This window comes from Melanaphis sacchari, unplaced genomic scaffold (genome assembly GCF_002803265.2).
Source record: "Melanaphis sacchari strain LSU unplaced genomic scaffold, SCAv2.0 Contig105_pilon_pilon, whole genome shotgun sequence".
NCBI classification, from domain to species: domain Eukaryota; kingdom Metazoa; phylum Arthropoda; class Insecta; order Hemiptera; family Aphididae; genus Melanaphis; species Melanaphis sacchari.
The window spans coordinates 735,246-760,479 of NW_020270395.1; the positions used below are offsets into that span (position 1 = coordinate 735,246).

Below are 25,234 nucleotides of genomic sequence, written 5' to 3' on the forward strand. Positions count from 1 at the left end.
TAATATATAACTGCAGGCTTATTATGCCGGATTGTATGTATGCGAATCCGGAGAATTAGACTCATCACGTGCGTTTAAAAAAGCACGGCGGAAGGAGAAAAAATAAAAAATAAAAGACTTTTTTTTTAAATTAAACAAACAGCGATAACGAGACCAAGAACTTCGTGACCGGTCCCTTAATAGGTCAATCGCGGCGAGACCCGAACGGAGAAAAGAGAGACCGGACGACGGTGGAGACTGAAAACCGCGCGCGATTCGCCTCCCAGACGCGTCGCGAGATTATTATTATTATTATTATTATTATTATTGTTGTTGTATTAGATTCAGTGTCGACCCGTACTCCGGCGCGAGTACACCCGCGTTGTGTCAACATGCACATGTGTAATAATAATAATATGTGACGATGATTTTTTAATATTGTTTGTGTTCTCCGCGAGTAACGTGATACAGATTAAAAAATTTTATTTATTGAACACGTGTGTGCAGTCGCATCTGCTTTCCGTGCAGTACATACACGCGACGATCACGGCAAGTAACTGGCTGTGGTGTAAGAATATAAAATTCTTGAGTTTCCGCGTTTTGACAACTGTGCTGCAGTGGGCGTCCTTGGCGAAAAAACAACAATTTTATTCACTACAATATAGCAATTTATCCGCTGTGCGGCGGTTGCTCGCAAAACTCGTCGTTCCCTTGATCCTGAAAAAACTGGACGCGCCACGCCACCGCCGTGTATTCATTAGTGTTACGACAATGTTCGGACGACGACGACGACGACGATCAGTTTAGTGTTGACCGACAAATTTTTGGTGTACGCGGAGATTTAAGTGTTTGAATGACGTGTTAACCGAGACCGTACTTAAATGCCGCGTTTCGAAGTTGTCACCAATCGGTATGGAAGCATTATCGACGTACGAGAATGCGCCGACGAGTGAGTGATAATAATATTATATCTAAACGTAATTATTAAGTTCAATTGTGTATAGATAAAATGTTGTTAAATCAATTGAAAATGACACATTTTTATGATATATACATCGCAATCATATATAATAAAAATATATCATAATATATATTGTGTGTGTGTTTTTACAAATTAAAAAAAATATCATTATCAACAGTATATATAACAATTACCGAGTCGTTAAAATTTGGCCTCTACGGTTCTTTACGCAGATGAATGAAACAATATCCATACAAATATTGTCATGGTGATTTGTGTTTTGTTTAGGAAGGCCTCTTCCGTTTTTACATATTTTACTGGTTGAATTTTCCACGTCCCTTGAAAATAATAATTATATAGTATTTAGAGCTTATTGTTGCTTTTTTCTATTTTACTCCGAGAATCGATAGCTTAATTTTTATTTCTCCACCATACAATTAGACGTGAGAATATTTCATTTTCTTCTTTAATTCGCACGATTTAACCTCATTCACATTGTCCATAAATGACAGCCTAATTGCCGACGTTTCGACAGTATCCATAGGAAGTCTAAAGTATAATTCACTATATGTGTAATAATACACATATGTTATATTAAATTACACTAAGGTCTAGTTGCATCTTTTAAAAAAATATACAATGTTTCGTCTTAATCAACAAATAAGTACTAGTGATTATTTTCATTATGAACGGTTTTTGAAATTTTTAACATTTATCGGTAAGTCAACAGTAAATTATGTAAAATGTTTACTTGAACTTGTAAACTAAAAGATTGTTCTGGGACTAGGTAAAATACTGTTTTTTTTTTTATATATATATTTCCTCATAACATGAATTATGCTTTAGCTTTAGCTTGTCCCATTAATAATAGGATGATTTTATTATCTAACGAAACAAATGTATGATTACATTGAATCCTTTAATATTTATATGAATTAAATTTTCGAAATTTCATAAATGTTAAATGTATTGTAAATAGATCATATACCTGTATGTTGAAATATAAGTAAATTAAATTATATATAATTACAAAACCAAGTATTTGATGGTAAAACATATAAATATGTAATAATATGTAATTAGTACTATTAGTAGTGTTTTTCTTTCGTCGATGGTTACATATCTATTTCTTTTATTAAACATAAAATGTCATCGGAGTGCAGCGTTACAGGTGATAATCATAAAAGACACATCTGCGGAATTATATATATTCTGTTAACATCAATATACATACTTGCGCTTGTACGGTATAAATCGAATTATAGCCTTATCATTCTTGTATTAATCATTAGATATATCAGATACTAAGTACGTGCATATCGTCATAATAATGAGTATTGGCTAGTTCGCGATGAATGTGATAAGTGTTGCTGCTGCAGTGTACTATACATGCATGATACTATAATATTGTTATGATGTTTGTTTGTATAAACTCTATAGACAGCATTCGGCAATATTTTAAAATGATAAAGTGCACAACGAAAATAGAACATAATTATAATACTAAATATTAGCCATTTGGGTTATTTTAATTTTAATCATTACACACAGACCGATGTCTGTCACAGCTGCTGGTATGTAGAAATAATATTATAGATCCTTGTATGCGCATTATTGACATTAATATAATATAGTCTGTGTTTAATATACATTTTGTTATATGAAATATAGTGGTGGACAGTAATCGGTTAAGGAACTAAACAAATACTCGATTGCACATTATTTCGTAAACTATAGCATTCATATGATTTGTTGATATAATAATACTATGTAATTTTATACCGACTGTGGCGATTCGAGCTTTTTATTTATAATATTATAACGTTTGGGACTGACATGGCCAATATGAGTTAAATGTTATAATTGTTTTTGGCTTACATAAAACGTAACTGCAATATACGGTTATTATTTATCATTCATAATAGTTATAATGATTTTAACGGTCGTGGCGCCGCAGAAACCGAAAAATAAAACCGTTTCGCGATGGTTTGATTCCACGGCGCGAAACATTCGTCTCTCCCGCTGACCGTTTTCTGTGTGTCTAAACCTGTATATTATAATACGCGTGTAGGCTGCTCACGAGGTTATTCGCACGAAATCGCGTGCGTAGGAATGCAATGATTTTTCGTCCGAAAACAAAAGCGACTGTTCGGGTTATATATTTTTTCGTGGATTATTTTTTTTATAACTTTATTATATGGATATTATGTATATGTATAATGTATGCGTATATAACACAAACTTTGCAAACACAAGTTTAATCAAACAGGTATATACCTGTTGTAATATATATTTATTTATGTACTATTATACGATATAATAATGTATACGAACTCGTCGAATAAAATTCAGCCGGTTCACGTGTGCATAGTATACATAGTTTATATAAATTATTAAATTTATAATATTTCTTTATATATATTGAAAATATTATTTAATATAGTAACCGGTCTTATACACACATTTATTCGATAAAGTTGCAAATTAACACACAGTTGTGTAAAAATAATTAATCTAATGTATCGTGTATTATAAAGTTTTAGAAATTTCAGGGTCGGCAACTTATACGTAATATATGCCTGTAATATATTTCATTTATAATATATCTACAAAACTCGAATCATAAAAGTTAGAAAATAAATCATTGGAACAATGAATGATACGAATATTATACATATTGTTTGTGTCACACAGTTTTTTATTTTTGCATTCATATATGTAAATCATTAAGTTTCTGATATTTTATATGATGATTTTGCTAGAACAAAACAAGTCTCTAGAGTCTTGGGGTGTGTTCCATACGTATAGGCGTATAGTAAATTATTGTGTATGTATTGTGTATTGTGTAGGTACATGTAATTTCGTCCCACAGTTGGTTCGATTAAAATTAAATTGTATATAAATATTAATTTTTTTTGTCACTGGATTTCGAAAATCGACTTAAACGTTGAAAAAAATAATGTGTTAGAATTCCATTCGAAGTTCAAGTATTTTTAAAAATGTAAGTTCTACAAATATTATTACAATTAACTTACCATATGATTATATCATTATTGTGTTGGGTAAATTATTATAGCCGGATATTATATAATATATATATATATATACTTATTTTTTCATGTCTTTATAGGTTGGATTTTTCCTATTTATGATATTTCCTATAGTTCTTAGAAAATAATATATCATTTAAATAAATAATATCGAAAATTGGTATTATTTAGTCGCGTGTTGGTGAACTATTTAAGTATAATTAATAAATATTTCTGCGATTACTATAATAATTTTTCTGTCGTACTACGGCCGTCCTTGATATTCGTTTGATTTACTCGCTACGAGCAACGTATATCCATTCGCGAGCTAATACATTCGTACACGAATTATAATTTATAAATAATAATAATAATATTCAAACTTTCATAAATTTTTTCCTTTTCTTTCAGAGCATACGAGATGTCGCAGGAGTCTCAAAGTCCATTAGGCCAATGGAGCAACAAATACAGTTCCGTGTTGGCCACGCTTGGCTGTACTTTGGGAGCCTTCAACATCAGTCGGTTCGCCATACTTGCAGTACAATTTGGAGGTTAGTGATATGTTTACGTATATTATTTATTATGATCATTATCGAATTTCGCCGTGGCATTACTCGTATACTATATATGATATCGCGAATATATTGTATAAAAATCTTGTTTGTGGTGGCAATGTAATATTATAAAGTATACAGAGTGTTTCGCCAAACATGCGCACTTCTTTTTTTTCTTTTATAAAGCAGTTATTCAAAATTTAATTTTTGAAATTTTTAATAACCATTTTATCTTTAAATTCTTGAGATTTTTTAACTACACAAAGAGCTTAAAGAGTAGTTTACTATCAACATAAGCCATTAGTAAAAATTATCTAAGTATAATAAATACTATGTTTAATATATTTTTTTTTTACTGATTTCATTTTTAAGGACTTTTATCCTTAGTATAAACATTTTAGTAACTGAGAAACTACTCGTTAAAATTTTGAATAAAATAGTTTCTTCGTTATTTTCAAAAAAATATTTCTTAACAGTTAATTTACAGTTAAAAGTTAAAAAAAAGGGATTCTCATTTGATAAACAAAATAGTTTGTATCATCACAAGATACTCCATAATCAGTTCAAAGAAATTTAAGTCTTAAAAAAATCGAAATTTGAATACATTTATTATTTAATGAAAATATGAAAATGAGCGCATGCTTGGTGATTCACTCTGTATAGTGTTGAAGCCCTCCCGAGTGTGTTAGTCGTCACTATGTGGTCCTTGAAAACTAATGAGACAATTATTGTGAGGAATATTGTAAGATTTACTTAGAATAACGCTTTAAACATATTTTATATATACATATAAAGCTTGATCCATTTAATAAGATTTACAAGACAGTTTTTGTATTAAAAAAATCAATCATACATAGTTTAATGTAAATAGTATACGTCACTAAGTTTTTGCAAAAAAATCTCATTTCTTCATGAAATCTTATATTTTCAATTTTAAAACGTGAAAAAGTATTTTTCCTCAGAATATTTATGTACAGACATGAAATATTATGTAAGATTTTTTTTTTTAATAATTGATAAGCAATAGGTGATGAATAATGGGCCTTTAGACTTAATTCCGCAAAAGATGTAATTGATTACTAATTTATTTGTTTAAAATTTTAATTTCTTAATGGTTTTAGGTATATGGTATAGGTACATAGTTCTAAAAATTAATTAGTAAATCAATTTTTTCAATACTTAAATACTTTAAACTGAATTATAAATATATGGTTATTTTTTTTAAAAGAAAAAAAACAAATAGCTTTGAAAATTAAAACTTAATCATTTAAATTTTTTATATAGATAAATTGATTTTTCACATTTTTTTTTCTTTTGCAGCCAACTTTATACTACAGTTCCTAGTGTTATCGTTGCTAGTCGGCATACCTCTGTTTACGTTTCATAGTTCGCTCGGTCAATTACTAGGCGCCGGAGTCATGGATATGTGGAGAATATCACCGATATTCAAGGTAAGTCCGTTTTATCTACGCAACAGGACAACTAGAGCAATAATATAGCATAATATTATGCACCTGAAGCGATCAGTTTTTCATAAAACGACAAACTTTTTTTCCACGGCCGTTATTATTATACATATATGCGAGTCTAAGAAAGCTGACGCCGCTACAATGCACGCTATATTATTACTTTTTATAATATTTTATTATTTACGGACATTTTTTATTATGTATCTGATTGCAGGGGATTGGCATCGCACTGCTCCTTGCCCAAGCGTTCATTGGCACATACACCGTGATTGGCATCTCGTGGATGTTCACATATTTCCGCGATTCGTTCATCACGAAACAAGACGTTTACCGTTGGGCAGAACCTATCGACGAGTACAAAGAAGGTACGGTTATAGGAACGAATTTATTCAATATATGTATATAGTACTCGTAAATAGTCATCGTAATATATTATTATTACATTGCGTGTCACTGCAGTTAAATTATATATGTATATATATTATTATTATTATTTATTATTATTATAGCGCATAACGGTAACTTTAAAAACGATTGTCTTGTATAATATTATGTAATATTATATTGTTGTAGACGGAATGCCCTGGACTTTATCTTCAAATGTCAGTTATAATATCGAAGAGACGGTACCTGGTTACTTTAACGGTATAGTTCTACAGAGAAAGTATCTGGAAAAAATCGAGATGAACGACAACTCGTTGAAATTGCCCGTAGTAATCAACCTGACGATCATATGGACAATTGTGTTCATATGCTTAAGTAAAGGTAATCATATTGAATTTCGTATAGTTATAAGGAAATTATTTTTTTTTAAATACCGTTTTTAATTTATATAGGTTTGAAGTCGTACAGTAAGGTTATATGTATATTCTCATTAGTACCGGTTTTCGGTATGTTCATGTTATGCACGAAAATGTTGGGTTTAGCACCAATGATTGGCTTCCAACATCATGATATTTTTCCAGAAACAGATTGGAGCGAATTTTTTCTCAACACCAAGGTAATATCACATTATATATGCAAATACCTATAGTATTTTTTTTTATTCTTTACTCGAACTTCAAGAAATACAAGATATTTTTATCAGTGATTTTTTTTATAAAAATTTAAAAATGTACTATTTGTACTCACGATTATCATAAATATTTGTTCTTGAGCATTAAACAAAAAATTGAAAAATTTCTTGTTTTCCTACAATCGTTTAAACCAGTTTTGGTTTCGTAATAAAATCAATACTCGGGACTTTATGCACTTAAGATTATAAAAATATGCGTACCTATACATTTGTGTATAATAAAATATCAAAATATGTGTTTATTTCTAATTAAAAAAGACGTACTTATATAAATTAAATTAAAAAATTATATCTTTTACATACTATATTAAAATAGGGCTTAACTGTTGAATTGTATTTGGATTTGTTTAACATAATACAGCATTGATTATTACCATATCGGTATTATTGTAGACAAAATCATTAGATAAAATTAATTTAGAATGAATAATGTGTATTGTATTTACACATTTGTTTTCTAGATAATATTTTTATAATGCGTTAGAAAGGAAAAATTTACATTCATATTTTTAATTTTTCTTATAAATTGAATTAAAAAATATATAAACTTATAGAATATGCAATAAAAACGAATAAATCTTTGCAATATGCGTGTAAAGAAAAAAAAATCTAAAATATTCAAAAACATGCAATACAAATTTTGAATTTGAAATTCTTATATTAAAAAATAATTATGTATCGAATCCGATTTCTGCTATCTATTTCCCGAATATATATGCAAATACATAAAGTACCGAGCCCTGGTTATGATGTTACAGGTGTTTTGACTTAGTTTTAGTTTTTATTTTTATTTCACTTTTTATGGTAATAATAATTAAACTGAAATTTGTAACGACTTTGGTTATTTTAATATACCTAATTCGGTCAAACGGCATTAATGAACCATATATATTTTTCAACGGAACGACTTACTTATAACCGCCTTTTGTTATTATGAAATTATATTTATAGAATACGAATACAGAATCAAATATTATACGGTTATTATTATAATTATATTGTTATCTCTGACCATCATTATTATCATTATCATCATCGTCATCATCGTCATCATCGTCATCATCGTCATCGCACTACATATCGTTATTTCTTCATTTCAGAGTTGGGTGGCGGCGTTCACCGAGACGTTTCTCACGTGGGGCATACTCGGCGCGTGCACAATGCAAATCACTTCGCACAATCGACCCAAGCATTTGCTACACAGAGACGCTTCGTTAGTGATCATCCTGACAATAGCCGTACTCGTATTAGCCGCGCTTTTAGCTAACACGTGCGTACATCTCCTGGAAGCCCACGGATACATGTACCTGCCCAGTTCTTTTGGTAAGTCTTTAGCCCCTTTCCCTCCATCCCCTCTTTAGCCTGAATATTCCTTAGCCGTGGGGAAATATTTCTCATCTATGTGTGTAAGTTTCACTGTACATATTACGTTGAACCCGATCACGCTTGCTATATACGCATATGCGCTCCGTAGCCGATCTCACGAAATTGAACGTTACCGTTGTATGCTTTCAGAACGGATGAGTTCCTATACGTTTCTGTTCAAACAGAATTCTGCTCAGGTCCGCAAACACCTGACGCCCGTGCGGTGGATGCAGCACAGTAGTCTTTTTATGGGCGAGAGGACCATGAAGAACAACGTGCCGGGAATGCCGCAGGAGAGTGGATACCAGGCCATGCGTTTGGCGACTGAACTGTTTCCGGCCACGTTCGCCATGATTGGCGCCAAGAACATCTCGCCGTTCTGGTCCGTCCTGTTTTATTCCGTACTCATCATGTTCGGCATCGGACAGCAAGTACGTTTTCAAACACAAACATAAAATATTTGGATATGAATAACATGTTATAAGTATAGATTGATCGTTATTTGTTATATAATTTTTTCTTTGTCGGTTAAATCGTTACAGATCGCGATATGGCATTGCGTCGTCAGCGGAATCATATCTTTGCACCCGTTCAAGCTGAGGAAATGGCGTACAACGATCACATTTCTGTCGTGTGCGGCCGCTTTTTCGATCGGCCTATTTATGGCGACTGAAGTGAGTGAAATAATATTATCGAATCAAGTTATCACATAACCGAATAGAACCGCGAAAATTATGATTATAGTCCGCATGACACGTATACACTCGCACACGTCAGCGTGTATATATCTGACTCGAAATTTTTCGTGACCATGAGATATTATGATAGTATTTGAACTCGTTATGATTTTTTTTTAGCTGGGAATTTTCGTCGTGTATCTAATGGACTACTGCGTCGGGTGCGGTTGGTGGATAATGATACTGTATTTGCTGGAAATTGGTGCATTGTTTATGGTGCGCGGTCGTCCATACAGCGGTGAGACGGTAGTGGCGACGCTGTTTTCGCAGGCCAACCATCACCTGCAGGTGTGGATGGCGCCGATGCTGTCGTTCGATTGGAACATCGTCGTGCCAGTGGCTCTGATCGTAAGCGTCGTCGAACATATTAATATAACATATTATCATATTATTTTATAAAATACGCTGTTATTGAACGGTGCTTAGGCATATTATATAATATTAAAATGACGATATTTTCGCGTTTGCAGCTGCTCAGCACGTCCGTGTTCAAAAACGGTGGATACCGATGGCTGTACAACTGGAAGGGAATTTCTCAGTCGACTTATTGGTCGACGTCCAGCCGCGAGTTTGGCTGTTTGCTGCAGATCATACCGCTGCTGATCGTCCCTTTTGCTGGAATCGTACAAACTTGCCGGTACTTAGCTACCGGACCACCGGACTTGTTCGACGTGAGTACACACTGTGTTATATTGTTATAATAATATTATAATCACAACGCGGTCCAATCGTATATAATTCAATGGTGTAATTGAGATTTTTAAAATGGGAGAGGACTGAGGATATGATAATAGTCGATTGTATGTCATCTATATAATTGGATGTACTCGTATATTATATTAATAAACAATAAACATACTGATACTATATATTTGTACGTCATGCTAATAATACATAATAGAATTCACATTTTAAACAAAAATGATAAAAAACAACTACGATTGATTTATATTATATACCTACCTAGCGGATTACATGTCGCGGCTTTGTCCCCAAAATTTTAATAGGTATATAACAAAAAAATAGTAATTTATGACAACAATTTTATTAAAAAACTTCTCTATAAACTACATAATTTGATGTATTTACATTTGGTGCCAAAATTACTAAGACTCTGAAGAATGTCACATAACATTTTCTATGTGAGCTAGAGGCTCACGGTTTATAAGCGCTTACTTATCGATGTATGTAGATATGTATATACAATTTACACGTACAATTTTGTTTTTTTCCAATTTCAACCACTTTAAATCAAAATTTTTAAAAATCCTTTCTTAGTGAACGGTTAAATTATAATATTAATCTACCTTCAAAATTTCAATTCGATAGATCTAATAGGTTCGGCTCAGCGTTGATTATGAATCAGTCACTCAGCACAGTCTCGTTTATATGTACAGATTTGTGATACTATATTGATCATGTTCGATGTTAGGAAACAGTAAAATTGCCATTTTGAGTTTAGACGATTTAATTAACGCCAGCATATCATACGCTTTTATTTTAACTTAACGCATTCTACGTTTTGAATCATATCCACGAGATTATAGTCAATATTTGCCCCGGAAGAAAAATAAATGATATTTCTTCTAATCAATCTACTGTGGTTTTTAATATGTTACAATAAATAAAAAATATGTATATATTTTACATAAACACCTAAAATCAATATATCATGATGTCTGCACGACCCAACTAGAGTATACGTCATAACCCCCCTTCCCTTGTATACAATTGATATATAAATCACATCGAATCACACCGTTTATTTACTTTGTTTTGAAACAGCGGATTCAGATGCTGTACCGGCCTGTGATCGAGACCCGTAGGCCCCCAGAAACCGGTGAAACGACGTCCGAAGCGGGCGTAAACGGCTCAGCGGCAGTGCAGATCGAAGACCCGCCGCCCAAGTACACTCCACCGCCGTCGTATTCCACGGCCACCGGAGCAAGGTCTTTACGATTCACTGAATTAGTAACGGTTTATGAGAACGACTAACAGTAGTTTTAGTGTAGTAGTATTTCTATCATCATCGCACGCTCTGCTTTACACGACTATATATTACTATGTATTTACGTCATTTATATTCTTGTACATATTATTTTTGATAATCACTGTTAATATTATGATATATATTTTTTTTTAATTTTTTTTTTGTCATGTTTTTATACCTATAATACCACCTAGTCATTACTCTTTATCTCAGACTGTTGAAAGCAAAATTAAATGTAAAAAAAAAAAAAAAAAAGTTTAATTTTAATAATACATTATTTTAACGTGTAATATACCTAATATGTTTTAAAACAATAATCGTATAATAACGCCTATTGAGAAAAATATTAACATTCTTCATAATATCATACTTAGACACGTAAGTCTTTAATTAATATGCATGCGATTCGTACACGGTGGTTTTCTTCTTGCTCTTGACACGGACTCTATCGCGCACCGCTTGGCCGCGTAGCCGCCAGACTTCCGAGTGCCTATCACGATTGTGCATCTTCGCACCCTCGCGACGAAACGGACCGTTATAAATTGTGCGCGCTCGCGTTTTGTTTTCTGTTTTGCTCTTATAGAATCGCGAAAATGTTGCGGCAGAGCATCCGGCGGAGCGTGCGCAGGTTGGCGCACGTGCTCAGCAACCACCATCAGTCGGCGATACTCGGCGAGTCGTCTTCCTCGTCCTCGACGGCTGCCGCGCGAACCGTCCAATCGGCGGCGGCGGCGACGTCTTCATCTTCCTCACACCACCAGCAGACCACAGTCCTCTCGGCGACGTCACCGCCGGCGGACGTACAACAGTCCGTCCCGGCCGCGTCCTCTCCGCCGCCCGACTACACGACCGTGCTGGTCGAGATGCACCGGGACGACGACGACGACGACGTCGTTTCTGTAGCGCGGACCGTCTGCGGCGAATCATCGTCCGCGTCCAGTCTGTCCGACGAGCAGAGCACCAGCATTGAGTGTCTAATGGAACGGGCCGCGCCCATCAACGTGGACCGGACAGGACCGGTGGCAGCTGCGGCGGCGGCGACGGTTGGATCGCACTAGTCCCGCGCATGGCAATCGAAAATCTAATATTGTAAAATATAAGTTTATAAAATACCTCTATTCGCCGTCGTCTCGAGAGCAGAGTCGTTAGCACGCGGGTTTCGCGGTAATGTAAATACCTTTTGTAAATAGGAATTTAATCAATCGTTTTTTTTTACGTTTACACAAAAAAAAAAAAAATAAATAATAAAACAAAATGACTGTGATAACTTTTTTTTATTATTATTATTATTATTATTTAATAATTATTTTTATTTTGATTATTATTTTTTATACGCTCGAATAATATATTGTCTTCATTACATTTTAAGAGCCTATATATAGGTATATAATATGTATATATTTTATAATTATAATAATATGATAATAATAATAGATACTGATGAATACTATGTATATTTAAACAATATAATAATCGTTTGCGTATTGTTTACGAATAAAAAAAACTACACGTAGTCGTGTGTTTAACAAGTAAAAGGAGAATAGTGTCCCGATAGATGTCCCATCGTTTTCGTGCCATCACGATTCGTAGTCGTAGTGCCGATCTGAGTTCATGTACTGATTAGATCCGGTCGGGTTCGAATTTTCCGCACTGCTGTTCTGATTCTTCCTAGCTGGTTTCGTGGACCCGCGACATTTAGCAATGAATTTAAGCTCGTCTTTGAACTCACTCTTGAACGACTTCTGCGGTGACAGACGTGGGATCAGTTAAGTTTATATTATATCGGTGTTTAAAAGGCCAACACAGCATGCACCCACAACAATAGGAAACATTTAAAAATTGGTATTTAACAACGTATAATCACGTGCTTAATCTAAAGTACTTCTTAATTTTCTTTTTATTTAGTTTGATGCCATTGAATTATTACTCTTATCATACTTTGATATAGCCTAAAGCATTTTTGTCACTATTTATCTTACGTAGACTTAGTATGACGTTTAAAATAATAGAAAAATTGAATTTCTAATTAAGAAGCACAATAATTCGTCGTTATATCATTTTCGATTTAAGTTGGCCTTTTAACTTAAGATCTTGTAGGTATGTTGACCAGCGGAATTATATTAAAATACGTAGACGAACCTTTTCTTTGCTTGTCGTTTTCCACAGTGTCCAAAACATTTCCAGAGCCGCCAATATAGCGGCAACGGCCACGCCACTACATAGCACAATGAACACGCCACCCACGTTTTTCATACTCAACTCACTGGCCTCGTTATTTTCGGTGTCCTACATAATATTATAATTGATGAATAAATTAATCGTCGTATAGAAAAATACATAAATAATATAATGAACTCCCTACACCCCTCTCTGTATAAGCATATATTGTAAGATTAAAAACATATTATTTTTATTTTTAGAGGAAAATATTCTTTCACCGAGCCGGCTCTAAAACTGCATTACTATCTGACCCGTTGTGTAAATTTAGGTTTCCGGGCCAGCAACGATTCTATGCTAGTATACACACGAATAATTAATTTATTACATAGCTTATAGTGAAAATTTTTTTCACTTCTGTCGTACTAACCTGACATGCTCCGCCCCCGCGTTTCTCTTTCCACCATTTGTTCTTCAACGCTGTCAGCTTGCCCTTCTCCTGCAAGCTCAATATGTTTGCGCTTAAAACATTACGAAAACTCGCGTCTATGTAACACAACATCATAAAATATACGAATCGGGTTAATATATTGACAACATAATAAATATTATAAATTATTTATTTCGACCGCACACAATATTAAATAGAATACTTTTTTTCATCACAATCCCGTAGCCTTTATTGTCCAATAGTCCGCCAATTTGGGCCAATTTACAGTTTCGTTCGACCATATACCTACAATAATATTCAAGTATATAAAACATCATAGAAATATCGTACACTCAGCTATTCTCAATTTGTGTTCCGCGGGCCCCGTAGGGAACCCAGAAGGGGTAAAACGCTATAATGTCAGGGGTTCACGACACTATCGTATTTCTGACACACACAGGTACGTGGCTATTAACATCTGTCACGATCGCTTTAATGGAATATAATAAAATTTTTTCTCATGTAGCGTATAGTTGCGTTTTTTATTAATGTATAGATTTGCATTATTGTAGATATTTTTGTTTAAATTTTTAGTAAAAAAAAAAAAGAAAAGAAACTATTTTACAAATTTTACTGCAATATAAGAAAAATTAAGTCATTGAAATAAATATCTACGTAAAATGTATAGTATATAAATTATATTATATTTAGAGGACTCAATAGAAAGACATCCATACTTTGCAGTATTGTTTTCTTTTACAAACATTGGTAAACAATGGAAAATTTTTATTAAGTAGTTCCAAAATAATGTTATTAGTTTTAATTTTATACGGTAAATAGACTTATTATGTTAAAGATTTGTCACAATATTTTAAGTATTTAGTAGAGTTATGTGTATATACATTACATTATGTACAATATCAATAATATAAAACTGATCATAATCACTTAAAAATATAAATATCGTTTAAATCAACGCTAAATAACAAATAATGTCTTTACTACCAAATCATATAGTAATTCAATTTATTCTTAAATTAAAATGTATAGCTATAACAACATAGTATTTTAACTGCAGATACAAATTTTGTTACGATGCCTATTTCACATTTGTAAGACGAAAACGATACGCATACAAGATGTGACGTTCTTTTAAATATAAATACATAATAGTATATATGTAAGTAAATTATTGGATAATATATAAATAAATTATAATTTTTTGCTTAAAAATTTCGAAGAGAGAAAATATATTTTTAAAGAATCCCGTGTGTCTTTTAAAGTTAAGAACCGTTGTGACATACTTAAAATTGACTTATTACATGAAGTTAAATACACAGTTGAGAGGGATCGTAATGTAGTACTTATTACAGTACGATTGACAATAATCATGCGTTTTAAAAAGTTAAATTAATATTATTTATTTTAATAGTAGGTACATTACTATTCTTGTAAAACTCACTCGATTGATGTAGACTCCATAAAAAATGCATAATTTTCCTTGAGTACTTTATCTACGCCTTCGTCATTATTTGAAGTAAACCAAGATGGGTTTTTTTGTACCATGTCAAATAATTTTTTATAAGTAGGGTTTGTTGATTCCTGTTAAAATATAATTTTAAATTTAATGGTGTATAGTTTCACAGTACTCAAATTGTGTATTATATTAGTACCTACTATAAAGTATTATGTATTTTATAATGCCGTGAAATAAATTGTGTGATAAATTATAAGCATATAATATTAGTTGTATGTACATGTATGCATGAATTTTTACGAGTATAGAATCCAAGTATCTACTACAGACCTCAATAATGTAAGAATGTCATACATAAAAATATGTTACAAAAGAAATAACTAAATTTAATAATTTTAGTAAAAGTAATTTATTATATAATCGTAAAATGTATGACAAACAAGATATTTTAGCTTAATAAAATGTCAACGGTACTACTATTTATAGGAATATTGTATTCTTTAATATTTTAATAAATTATACCTTGAAATATTCCTCAGTAGACCCTCTCTTCTTTAGACCGAATGTGATCGTGTTTTGATTGTTCACTAAATCCTCTACGTCCTTGAAAGGTTCTGACACACTCTCGACAGTCAAAAACGCAGCCAAATTTGCAGTGTAAGATGAAACCATGATGAGCGTGAAAAACCACCAAATGCCTGCGACCAATCTAGTGGAAACAGCACTATGGAGTAGAAAAAATAAAATTATCAATTCTTTATGATAAATTATGATCAAAGTTAATTTTTAAATATCCTATCATTAGGTAATATAGATTTTTGAATTAAAAGAAAAATATTGATATTTTGTATGATACCTAAGCGCTGTGCAATTCCGTTTAATTTTATTGGTCTTCCTATAGATACAATTTTAAGTCATTATCATGTGTAAAAGTCTTATCGTACTTACATCGGAGCAATATCAGAACCTTGCTGCATCAGCGATCCGATCGTAAACCAAAACGCATTTGACAGACTAAACTGGTTTTCCAAGTATTCGGGCTCTTCAATACACGGGTAAGGATTTGTCCATTCATACGGACTGATTCTGGCCATGATAAATAGAAGAAAAGACACGCCACAGTAGGCCGTTATTACCCAAAGCCAGACGAAAGAACTGAAGGGTGCCAAAAATGAAAACAGACTTGGCGAACTCTTTGTCGACTTTTTGTACAGTATGCTGATACCTAAAGTATTTACAACGTCAACAGATGAAATAAAATATTTTTAAAACTTTTTATTGGCTTTTTAATGAAATACATTTGATTTTAGCACAACTTTTATCAACCACTTCCTCCCTTTTCTAAAAAAAATATTTTAGGTTTCGTTTTGAATATTTTGATTTACTACTATTTTATTTTATAGTTGAAACTAGAGATGTGCTACTAAGAATATTCTTCAAGAAACATTCCAGAAAGCAAGGAATATTATCGAATTATTATCATAACTCTTGGGAATATCTATTTATTTTTTTTTTAATGATACATATACAACAGTTCATACTGGATAAAATGAATTTTATTTATTTAAAATCTGATCTTAATAATTTACACTAACAACTGACATCAAAAATTTAAAAATAACATAACTTGTTTAAAAAAAAAATCTACAAGGTGTCCTTAATAATATTCTCATCTTCTTTAGTTTTAATTATAGGTCCAATTTACTCTTATACAAATTATTAAAATGAAATGCATTATTCTTTACGTACAGTAATAAAAAAATGCACAAAATCATCCAGCAATTTTATTATTGTGCTATCAATAACAATACTACCAGTTAATATCATTACAGTATGTACCTATTTTGCCTATGCAGTACGCCGTGTATCGCATTTTAATCGTACCATATATTTTGGATAATAATATATATTTTGTACTTTAAAATACCTACTAAACATTTGTTTGAAATTTCAAATTTCAAAAAAAATCACTTCCGTTAATATTCTTATTTTTAAAATATTATACGAAAATAGGTCAGTTTACTCTAATATTTTAAATAACAGAATAAAATAGATCATTGTATCTAGGCGACATGACATTTGTTGTGTTATGCGTTAATAAGGTTAAAGGCAGAGACAATAAACAATATACACCACTTGACTTAGTCCAGAATAGTTGGAAACTAAGCAGTAGATGACGGAATCAGGTTTGGAAAATTGTCTGGTTATAAGCAACATACCGTGAGACACCTACCTAGATTCATGAATGGGCTGGTAAAATCCACGTCGTGTTCTCGTTGTCTAGTGATGGATATATCGGCAATTGCGAGATCGGCTTGCTGCGAAAATATATGATTATTAAGAAAATATAATACATACTTTATTTAGGTATTATTGCTAAAACTATAGCAGTTGAAAAGAAAAAAAAACATTATTGTTTGATTAGAGAATGATTCATTTTTTGATATTATAGATTTAGTAATTAATATTTAGTATTTAATATCTGAAGTGGTCATATTTATATAACAACCAACGATTGATACCATATGGAAAAGTATGATAATATATTATAAAATTATAATAATCTAACTTGACTACTTATATTTGTCACCAATTTAGTGATAATTTTATCACTGCGTATTAGTTGTGTCACATACTAATTATTTATATCGTTATATTTTAATTAGGTATACAATTAACTTTACTATACTTATGATGTATACTATGTTTACGCAATAGTCGCAAAATTATAAATTATAGTTAAATGTAATTTAAATTAGTTATATTTTATCAACTTCTATCATCAATTATTCTCTTTTTAAAACAGATTGAATACAATAATATGCACCAAAAAAAAAAAAAAATATTTTATCTATCGATGATACAAAACAATAACGATAATAAATACGCTGGTACATATTTTTGCGTTCTATATACAACTTTTTTTTTCATAAAATACCGATAGTTATTAAAGTACCTATGAATATATTGAAAAAAATACAAATTTATAAGCAGCATAAATGATTAGGTCAATTCCTGTGGTTTTATCAAATTTATTGCTCATTAAATTACACGCACTTACTCCATTTATGACTTTCCCGATCATACCGTCCCACTTTTTAGTTTTATCGTCCCTGTATCCACTGTTGGAATCTTCTTGTATTATGAATGTATAATTGAAACCGCTCATTTCACTGAGCTCTTTGATTAAATCGATCCCAAACCCTTCGTAACGGTCGTTGCCTTTCAAGGTATTACTGGAAAGTTTAAGCATACCATACGGTTGTGTCTGTGAATCAAAGAAACAACCTTAATAACAACAAATTTAATAATATAAATTATATGAGTATGATGATTTGGAGTGCTAAGACGTCCAGTATAATACACAAAATATTTCTGTTTTGTGACCGGTTATTAAATTTCATTTCGTGCTGTAAAGTAGTTGTCTTGTGTATTTTTAAAATGCCTCGAGTAATTCTTTAATGTTCTAAAAAAATTTTATAACCGAATTTTTATGTATAGTTAAATAAAAAGAAAAAAAATAACTAACATTTTTTAAACCCTATAAGGATCTTCAGTATTAGAAAAAAAAAGTTAGGTTAAATATATCATCATAGATAAGTAATAAGTATAGTATCTCTAATTTAAATTTAATATATTTTATAAGTTATTACCTCATTGATAAATATTACGTTTAGCAAAATATATAATTGATAAATGATTTACAATATATTATCTTTTTTAAAATACGTTAATAATTACAATTCTAGTAATAAAGAAAAATAACAATTTTAGTTTTGTAATTAATTACATAATAATATGAAGGAATTTAATAATTGTGAACAAATATTTTTTTTAACGCTGTGTATATAAGATTTGTGATATACTGATGTATTTTTATTTTAATAAGCATATACTCGTACATCTACAAGTGCTCAATTTATTACTCACCAACGCTGTGATTACGATAAATGACATGTTCCTTAAATCGGAATCTCTTCCGCTTGGTACGATTTCCGGTTTTGGTGTCGATGAAATGTTAATGCCGGTTTTTGTACTCCACGTCCCTGTCACTCGCAAACCGTCTTGCGTCAAGTCCACTAATTCCAATTCGATGTCTGTCCGGAAACCTTCTTGGTCAAACTTTATCTTACCGGTGAGTCCTTTGAAATCTTTCTGAATTAGATTTTTCCATTTTCAAAACACATTAGTCATGACTGATTTAGAGATGGGTTATTTCCAAAAACGTATGGGATTTTACGGAAATCATATAGAAAACGAGGGAACGAATAATATTTTATACATTATATAAGGCTAAATAATGGTGTATCTATTTCATTTAAATATTTAAGTATTCTGATGGATTTCAATCTAAAAAAGCACTTATACTGCTTAGAAATATGAAAACAAAAATTAGATTATTTATACGTGACTCTATTGAATAACAAAAAAAAAAAAAAACTACTGAAAACTTTATATTAAATTTGACAGTTTTTAATATTCCCAGGAATTCCCGATTTCGAACTTTTTTGAAAATCCCCGGGAGTACCAACCTTAAAGTTTGATTACGATACACATAATAGATACCTACTAAATAAATTATAATTATCACTTACGGCCATTTTCATATAGTTGATCAAAGTGAATCCGTGCTTCCATGAAAGACTAGAATTGCACGGAGTCGACGTCTCGCTGATTTCGAACTCTTTGCTCAGATTGTAAATGGACATTGTGAACAATTGTACGGCGTCGTAGATCAACGCAGACTCCAACTGTGTACAAGTACAATACGGTTAGGTTTTATACACAATAATACTCAGAATGTTTTTTTTTTAATGTTTCAATTCATTCAGTTTATTATTTTGGTTTTAATAATTATATAATATGATAATTTATTGTGTTTGCTTTAAGTAGTGTAACGATTGTTTGTTTTATACGTGTATATATTATTATAATAGTCGACAATCGCTGCATTCGAACCTGGACAGTCTCAGGCAACACCGTTTTGTCGTCGGGTTCGAGTGGGCTCAAATTGTCCGTCCACTGCGACACGATGTTCTGAAATTCGACGTCTAGCGGCCTCACCAACCGCATGCCAGTGATCTTGGTCCCGCTGTACTTGAATGGATCTAAGTCTAAAGTATGCATGTCCTAAAAAACGATCAACGCCCGTTCATGAAACATGGCGTATACTAATATTGTTGAAATTGATGTATCGTGTATCCTAATACTTACCAGAGATGCGATTATAAAATTGTGTTCAGATCCCATGAGACCCACTTGCTGCGCTTGAAGTAGCACATCCGTTAGTGTACTGAACGAGCAGTCTAATAGTATTTTTGTTTCTCCAGAATCTTTAATTTCACGAAGCTCTTTTCTAAAATTAAAAAAACATACCTATCAACAATAACTTATTTGTAACCGTATTTTAAGTCTAGGTAATACGAGTAGTATAAAGGCGTAGTACGTATCTTAGACCCCTTGTGTATAAATTATAAATTAATTAAGTTGGCTAATAAACGATACCAGTTCGGATGGTAGTATCGTGGTAAATATTTCCCACTCGTTCTTTGTTTTTTGAAAGAAAAAAAAAAGTATATACTACTTCTACCTACCTATCTATAAAATAAGTACTGTACGTTTTTTATTATTATAAGTAATTTCCGATGATTAACATCAATTAATAAGCCAATTAACAGTAATTATAGTAAGTATAAAAAAAACAAATGCATTTCTTCTTATATTACGTATAATTAATTATCAAAATTTTATATATTTATTCATATTATGATATAATAATACATTTTTCGATTTTAGCTTTTAATTACTCTTAATTGCCAGTTCGGCGTGATAAATATCATATAATTATCATCGTAGATTATTAGTTTGTTTATATTGTTTTTCTTTTCATCATAATTTATAGCATGTATGGTTTATATTTTAACGGCCGTCAACATAATAAATTGTGTTACGTGGTGATATTAAACGTCAAGACCTGTTATTTAGCCACAATTTACCGATAATTAGGTCCTGAACTGAGCTGCCTGATTCGGATAGGATAATTGGTCGGCGGTGACTTGAGGATGTTGGTTATTTGCATTAGACTGTCGTTATTTTCGTAGATGATAGTGAAACTCTCCCAGTCGACAGCAATGATAATATCGATGAGTGCCTACAACATACGGACACGGAAACCCACCGGTTTTTATTCAGAGTTACAAAATATATTACCTATATTATTGGTATAAATATGTTTCAACTAGTGCTCGAATTTTGGGGTGGAGGAGGTGCGCAGAATATCGGAGTTCCTCTAATGTCTCCAATTATTATTTTTTATTTGATCTGGAGAACGGTTACAGCACAACCTAAATCCTAATATCTGAATTAAGTTTTGGATTTACATTTATGGTAAAATATTGAGATTAGATTATTTAAAAAACATATTATATTATATCATTTTCAAACTTTTTGGTTTAAATTTAGACCAGTTAATTTATTTGATACCATAGCTATTCTACCGGTCTTACATAGTCATACCAGTTGTAGCGATCTACTCTATCCGTCCAGCGGTCCCCCTTTCTCTCTTTATCTATTTCACCGAACGCTATCATTTAACGTTGTCATTACTTATTTATTAATATATTGATCAGAAATATTGAATTAAAGTGTTGAAAATTATTATTTTTTTATTTGGTTTGATTATATCAAAATGAAAATTTTAGTTATATTATAATAAAGTATTACACATTATAGTAACAACTAAATTTAATAAATGCATATTTAGGTGAACTTAATCTGGATTATATTTTTAATCAATATATAAAAAATAAATACGAAGTGAATTCTTCAGCGGGTTGTATAAATAATAATTTTGCGTTATTAAGTTTTTCTATTGAATTTTTCTCAATTCGAACACTGATTTTAATCATTAAATATCGGTATTAATATGAAGCAATCACTTCGGCCAAAGTGTTCGGGTGTGGGTACAGATTGATTTGACAAGACCCTCGTTTTTGGTTTATATCCCAGCGAGTCTGTATGTGAGGGATTTCCTTGTAATCACAAATCGATTGCACGATGGGAGCTGTGTCCCCGGCAGACGGACCGAACATTCCTGAAACGCCGTCAACGAGCATTTCGCATACTAAGAACAAGAGTGAAAAACATATTATTATCACTGGTACAATAATACAGCATAATGTCACGCTTACCATGATGTTGAGTCTCAAACGAATCGTAAAGAGGGACTATTTTACTGACGACATCCAAATGAACACCACTATCCATCATTTTGGTCTTTGCGACGTCCACGGAAGACTTAAAGGCTGTCTCTAACATCGAGTTCTCTTCATTGTACAAAACACCTGAAGATATTTTTATAATTTGTACACAAATAGTCAATGTAAAAAAAAATCCATTATAAATACTCATTTAAAAACTAGCTGTATACATTTTAGATAATAGAAAAGTAAGTAGGTATATCCAGAAAACTTTTAAAACGGAATTTTTTTTATTTACACGATAAAAGCTCAAAGCTAAACGAAACTTTTTACTCTACAATATATAGTTAAAAAATTATACAGTTTTTACAGTTTTTGTCTTTTGATTAATAACTATGATAAAGTAGAAACTTACAAGACAGACAAACAACACAGTATTATAATAAAATATAAATTATTTTACAATATTTTGTAAACAAAATCGTTCTAATACATATATTAAATTCAAATAATAACGGTAGAATAACAACGTTTATTGAAATTCAATTATTTTAATCGATTATGCACACAATTAGATAAATAATCACGTGTATATGTAAATAACTACATGCATTTTGTAGTTTTCCAAATAAAATACTTTACGATTATGTCTATAGAAGTACAATGTTCACATGTGCCATTCACGTATTTGATGACTTCTCTTGCGCATTGTATACGAATATATTATTACGACCCACAGACAGATGAATAAATTTCTCGTTTTAAGGAACAGTGGAGTGTTATGTAAATGATACTTCGACTCATATCATCATAGATTTTATGAGGAACGTTGATGGAAAAGGTAACAAGATTAAATAATTATTCATATTAATGTTATCGGATATGTCAAAAAGAATACACTTTTTTGAAACAGTTTAAGGCATGCATTTAACACCCGACTTCCTTCCAATCACCGATGTATATATGCCTAGATATATTTAATACTGATACGTGTATACGTATTATAATATATATTCACACTATTAACATGCCTACATCTATCATAATATTATGCACGTGTACAATAACATAAATAATATAATATTTCGTTCTCACCCAGAGTGATCGTTGTGTCTCCGGCGCATGGTTTACTGCCGGCCAAAATCAAAACCAATGGTACCAATAAATCAACAATCGCGTTCATTATTCAGGGATAGAAAAAGTAAGAACCAAATAAATTCACCGTAATAATTCAAATTGCATCTACAGATAAACATGTATATGCATGAATTAAATATTTTTTCCCATCCGGTCGAAACTAATAAAACGCACAAACTTTAAACCGATAGATCCTCTGGACGATCGCACACTACTGTCACGATGGTTTTATATGCGGATAGTTATAGAGCCTTACTCTTCCTCCCCCTTAACTTCACCAACCAGTGAGTACTTATGGATATTTTGGCACGGTTTTTGATATTATTTTTAGTCCAAGACGCTTGCTGCGGTACGAGTACGGCAGACAGACATTTCATGGTGACGCGTTTCGTCCAAACAGAGACCGACGTTTATGATATGTATATGTATACATATTATTATGATATGTCTAACAATATTATGAAAAATACAGTCGAAAGTCGTCTATGGCTGGTACATGATACACTGTAAGCATTATATAGTGATTTTACGATATATTCATCGTATTGTTACGTAAGTCAAAAATCAGTATGATAATTCAGTGGGTTGGTGAAAAAATGACCAATGTAACATTTGAACGAATTTAAGATTATTTGACAAATGTTATTAATATTCGAACTTGTGTTAAAACAACCTATATATCTGCCATTTGATATAGTACGACTAAATAACATATAAATTGGCTATTTTGACATTATTCAATAGAAATATAGCAGTATATATATATATTATGAGCCTAAATCGACATTCATGGACATTTCGAAATCCATCATTTAAGATTATAAATTTATACCTAAGTCAGTAATAGTATGTGCAATCGTATATTAAAATTACCTGAGTTTTGATAATAAAATTTAAGTTATTTTAAATCATAGAAGTGTTTATCTTATAGTTTAGTTTCTGGCCAATGTCAAATATTAATAATATTAATAATATTTATTAATTAATACATTAAAAAGATCACTCTAGAAACAAATTTGCTGCCTCAAAATCCTAATTTTAATTCACTGGATAATTTCCATTAGGGTTATCTTCAAAAGTATATCCCATAAGGAATTGTTAGTTTATGTAAATAATTATTAACAATTTGTTCAAACATCCTAAGTTATATCTTAGAATAATCTACGACAATAATTTATTGCGATGTATGGTTCAAAAGTAGAAGGTTTATTAATTTGAACTTATTTTAATAATTGTTCTTAATATACTTTAATTGAAAACTTACATATATTATGTTTTAATTACATTTGCTTTTTTGTTTTCAATGAAAAATTAGGTTGATTAAGTATCAAGAAATAAGGAATTAAATAAAACCATATCTCATCAAAACTTGGTATTGTTGAACATATTATTTATTGAAAAACAAAATAAAATATAAATAGTATGAAATTATGTCAAAAGTATTGAAAGTAGTTAACCAAATAAATAAATTTAAAAAGTATAAAAATATGCTTGAACTATTTTATAAATTGTATATAATATATATATCACAACTTAACACAATATATTATAATGTATGCCCATCAGGAAATTATAAAGAGAGATGAACAAAAATTGCATAATTTAATTATTTTTGTAAAAAACCTCAAAAATAAAAAATAATGAAAGATCAAAGAGTAAATTTTTAATTTTATTC

General features: G+C 31.2%; 2 protein-coding genes across 3 annotated transcripts in view; one reads left to right on the forward strand and one right to left on the reverse strand.

Annotated features, from left to right (window-relative positions):
* Positions 1 to 12,426, forward strand: part of LOC112603306 (sodium- and chloride-dependent betaine transporter) — a 43,602-nt gene extending 31,176 nt beyond the window's left edge. Inside the window, exons 2-14 of one of the 2 annotated variants that reach the window (XM_025351816.1) lie at positions 322 to 928; positions 4,381 to 4,520; positions 5,844 to 5,974; positions 6,207 to 6,357; positions 6,566 to 6,757; positions 6,829 to 6,992; positions 8,168 to 8,390; positions 8,583 to 8,863; positions 8,975 to 9,106; positions 9,290 to 9,517; positions 9,640 to 9,840; positions 10,955 to 11,118; positions 11,743 to 12,426. In XM_025351816.1, coding sequence (XP_025207601.1) covers positions 861 to 928; positions 4,381 to 4,520; positions 5,844 to 5,974; positions 6,207 to 6,357; positions 6,566 to 6,757; positions 6,829 to 6,992; positions 8,168 to 8,390; positions 8,583 to 8,863; positions 8,975 to 9,106; positions 9,290 to 9,517; positions 9,640 to 9,840; positions 10,955 to 11,118; positions 11,743 to 12,217 — 2,550 coding nt within the window. In that variant the 5' untranslated portion in view covers positions 322 to 860 and the 3' untranslated portion in view covers positions 12,218 to 12,426. The remainder of the gene's footprint in view (positions 1 to 321; positions 929 to 4,380; positions 4,521 to 5,843; positions 5,975 to 6,206; positions 6,358 to 6,565; positions 6,758 to 6,828; positions 6,993 to 8,167; positions 8,391 to 8,582; positions 8,864 to 8,974; positions 9,107 to 9,289; positions 9,518 to 9,639; positions 9,841 to 10,954; positions 11,119 to 11,742) is intronic. The other variant, XM_025351817.1, reaches the window with a different exon arrangement.
* Positions 12,427 to 12,591: 165 nt separating this feature from the next.
* LOC112603305 (glutamate receptor ionotropic, kainate 3-like) lies at positions 12,592 to 23,605 on the reverse strand. Its single transcript, XM_025351815.1, has 17 exons — positions 23,518 to 23,605; positions 22,414 to 22,566; positions 22,162 to 22,346; positions 21,220 to 21,374; positions 20,438 to 20,579; positions 20,183 to 20,353; positions 19,819 to 19,974; positions 19,154 to 19,378; positions 18,285 to 18,491; positions 17,457 to 17,541; positions 16,172 to 16,448; positions 15,746 to 15,947; positions 15,209 to 15,348; positions 13,970 to 14,052; positions 13,747 to 13,862; positions 13,299 to 13,445; positions 12,592 to 12,901 (listed from the first exon to the last, which is right to left on the reverse strand). Exons 1-17 carry the CDS (start codon positions 23,603 to 23,605, stop codon positions 12,737 to 12,739), a joined length of 2,697 nt encoding a protein of 898 aa, XP_025207600.1. The 3' UTR covers positions 12,592 to 12,736.
* Between the last annotated feature and the right edge of the window lie 1,629 nt (positions 23,606 to 25,234).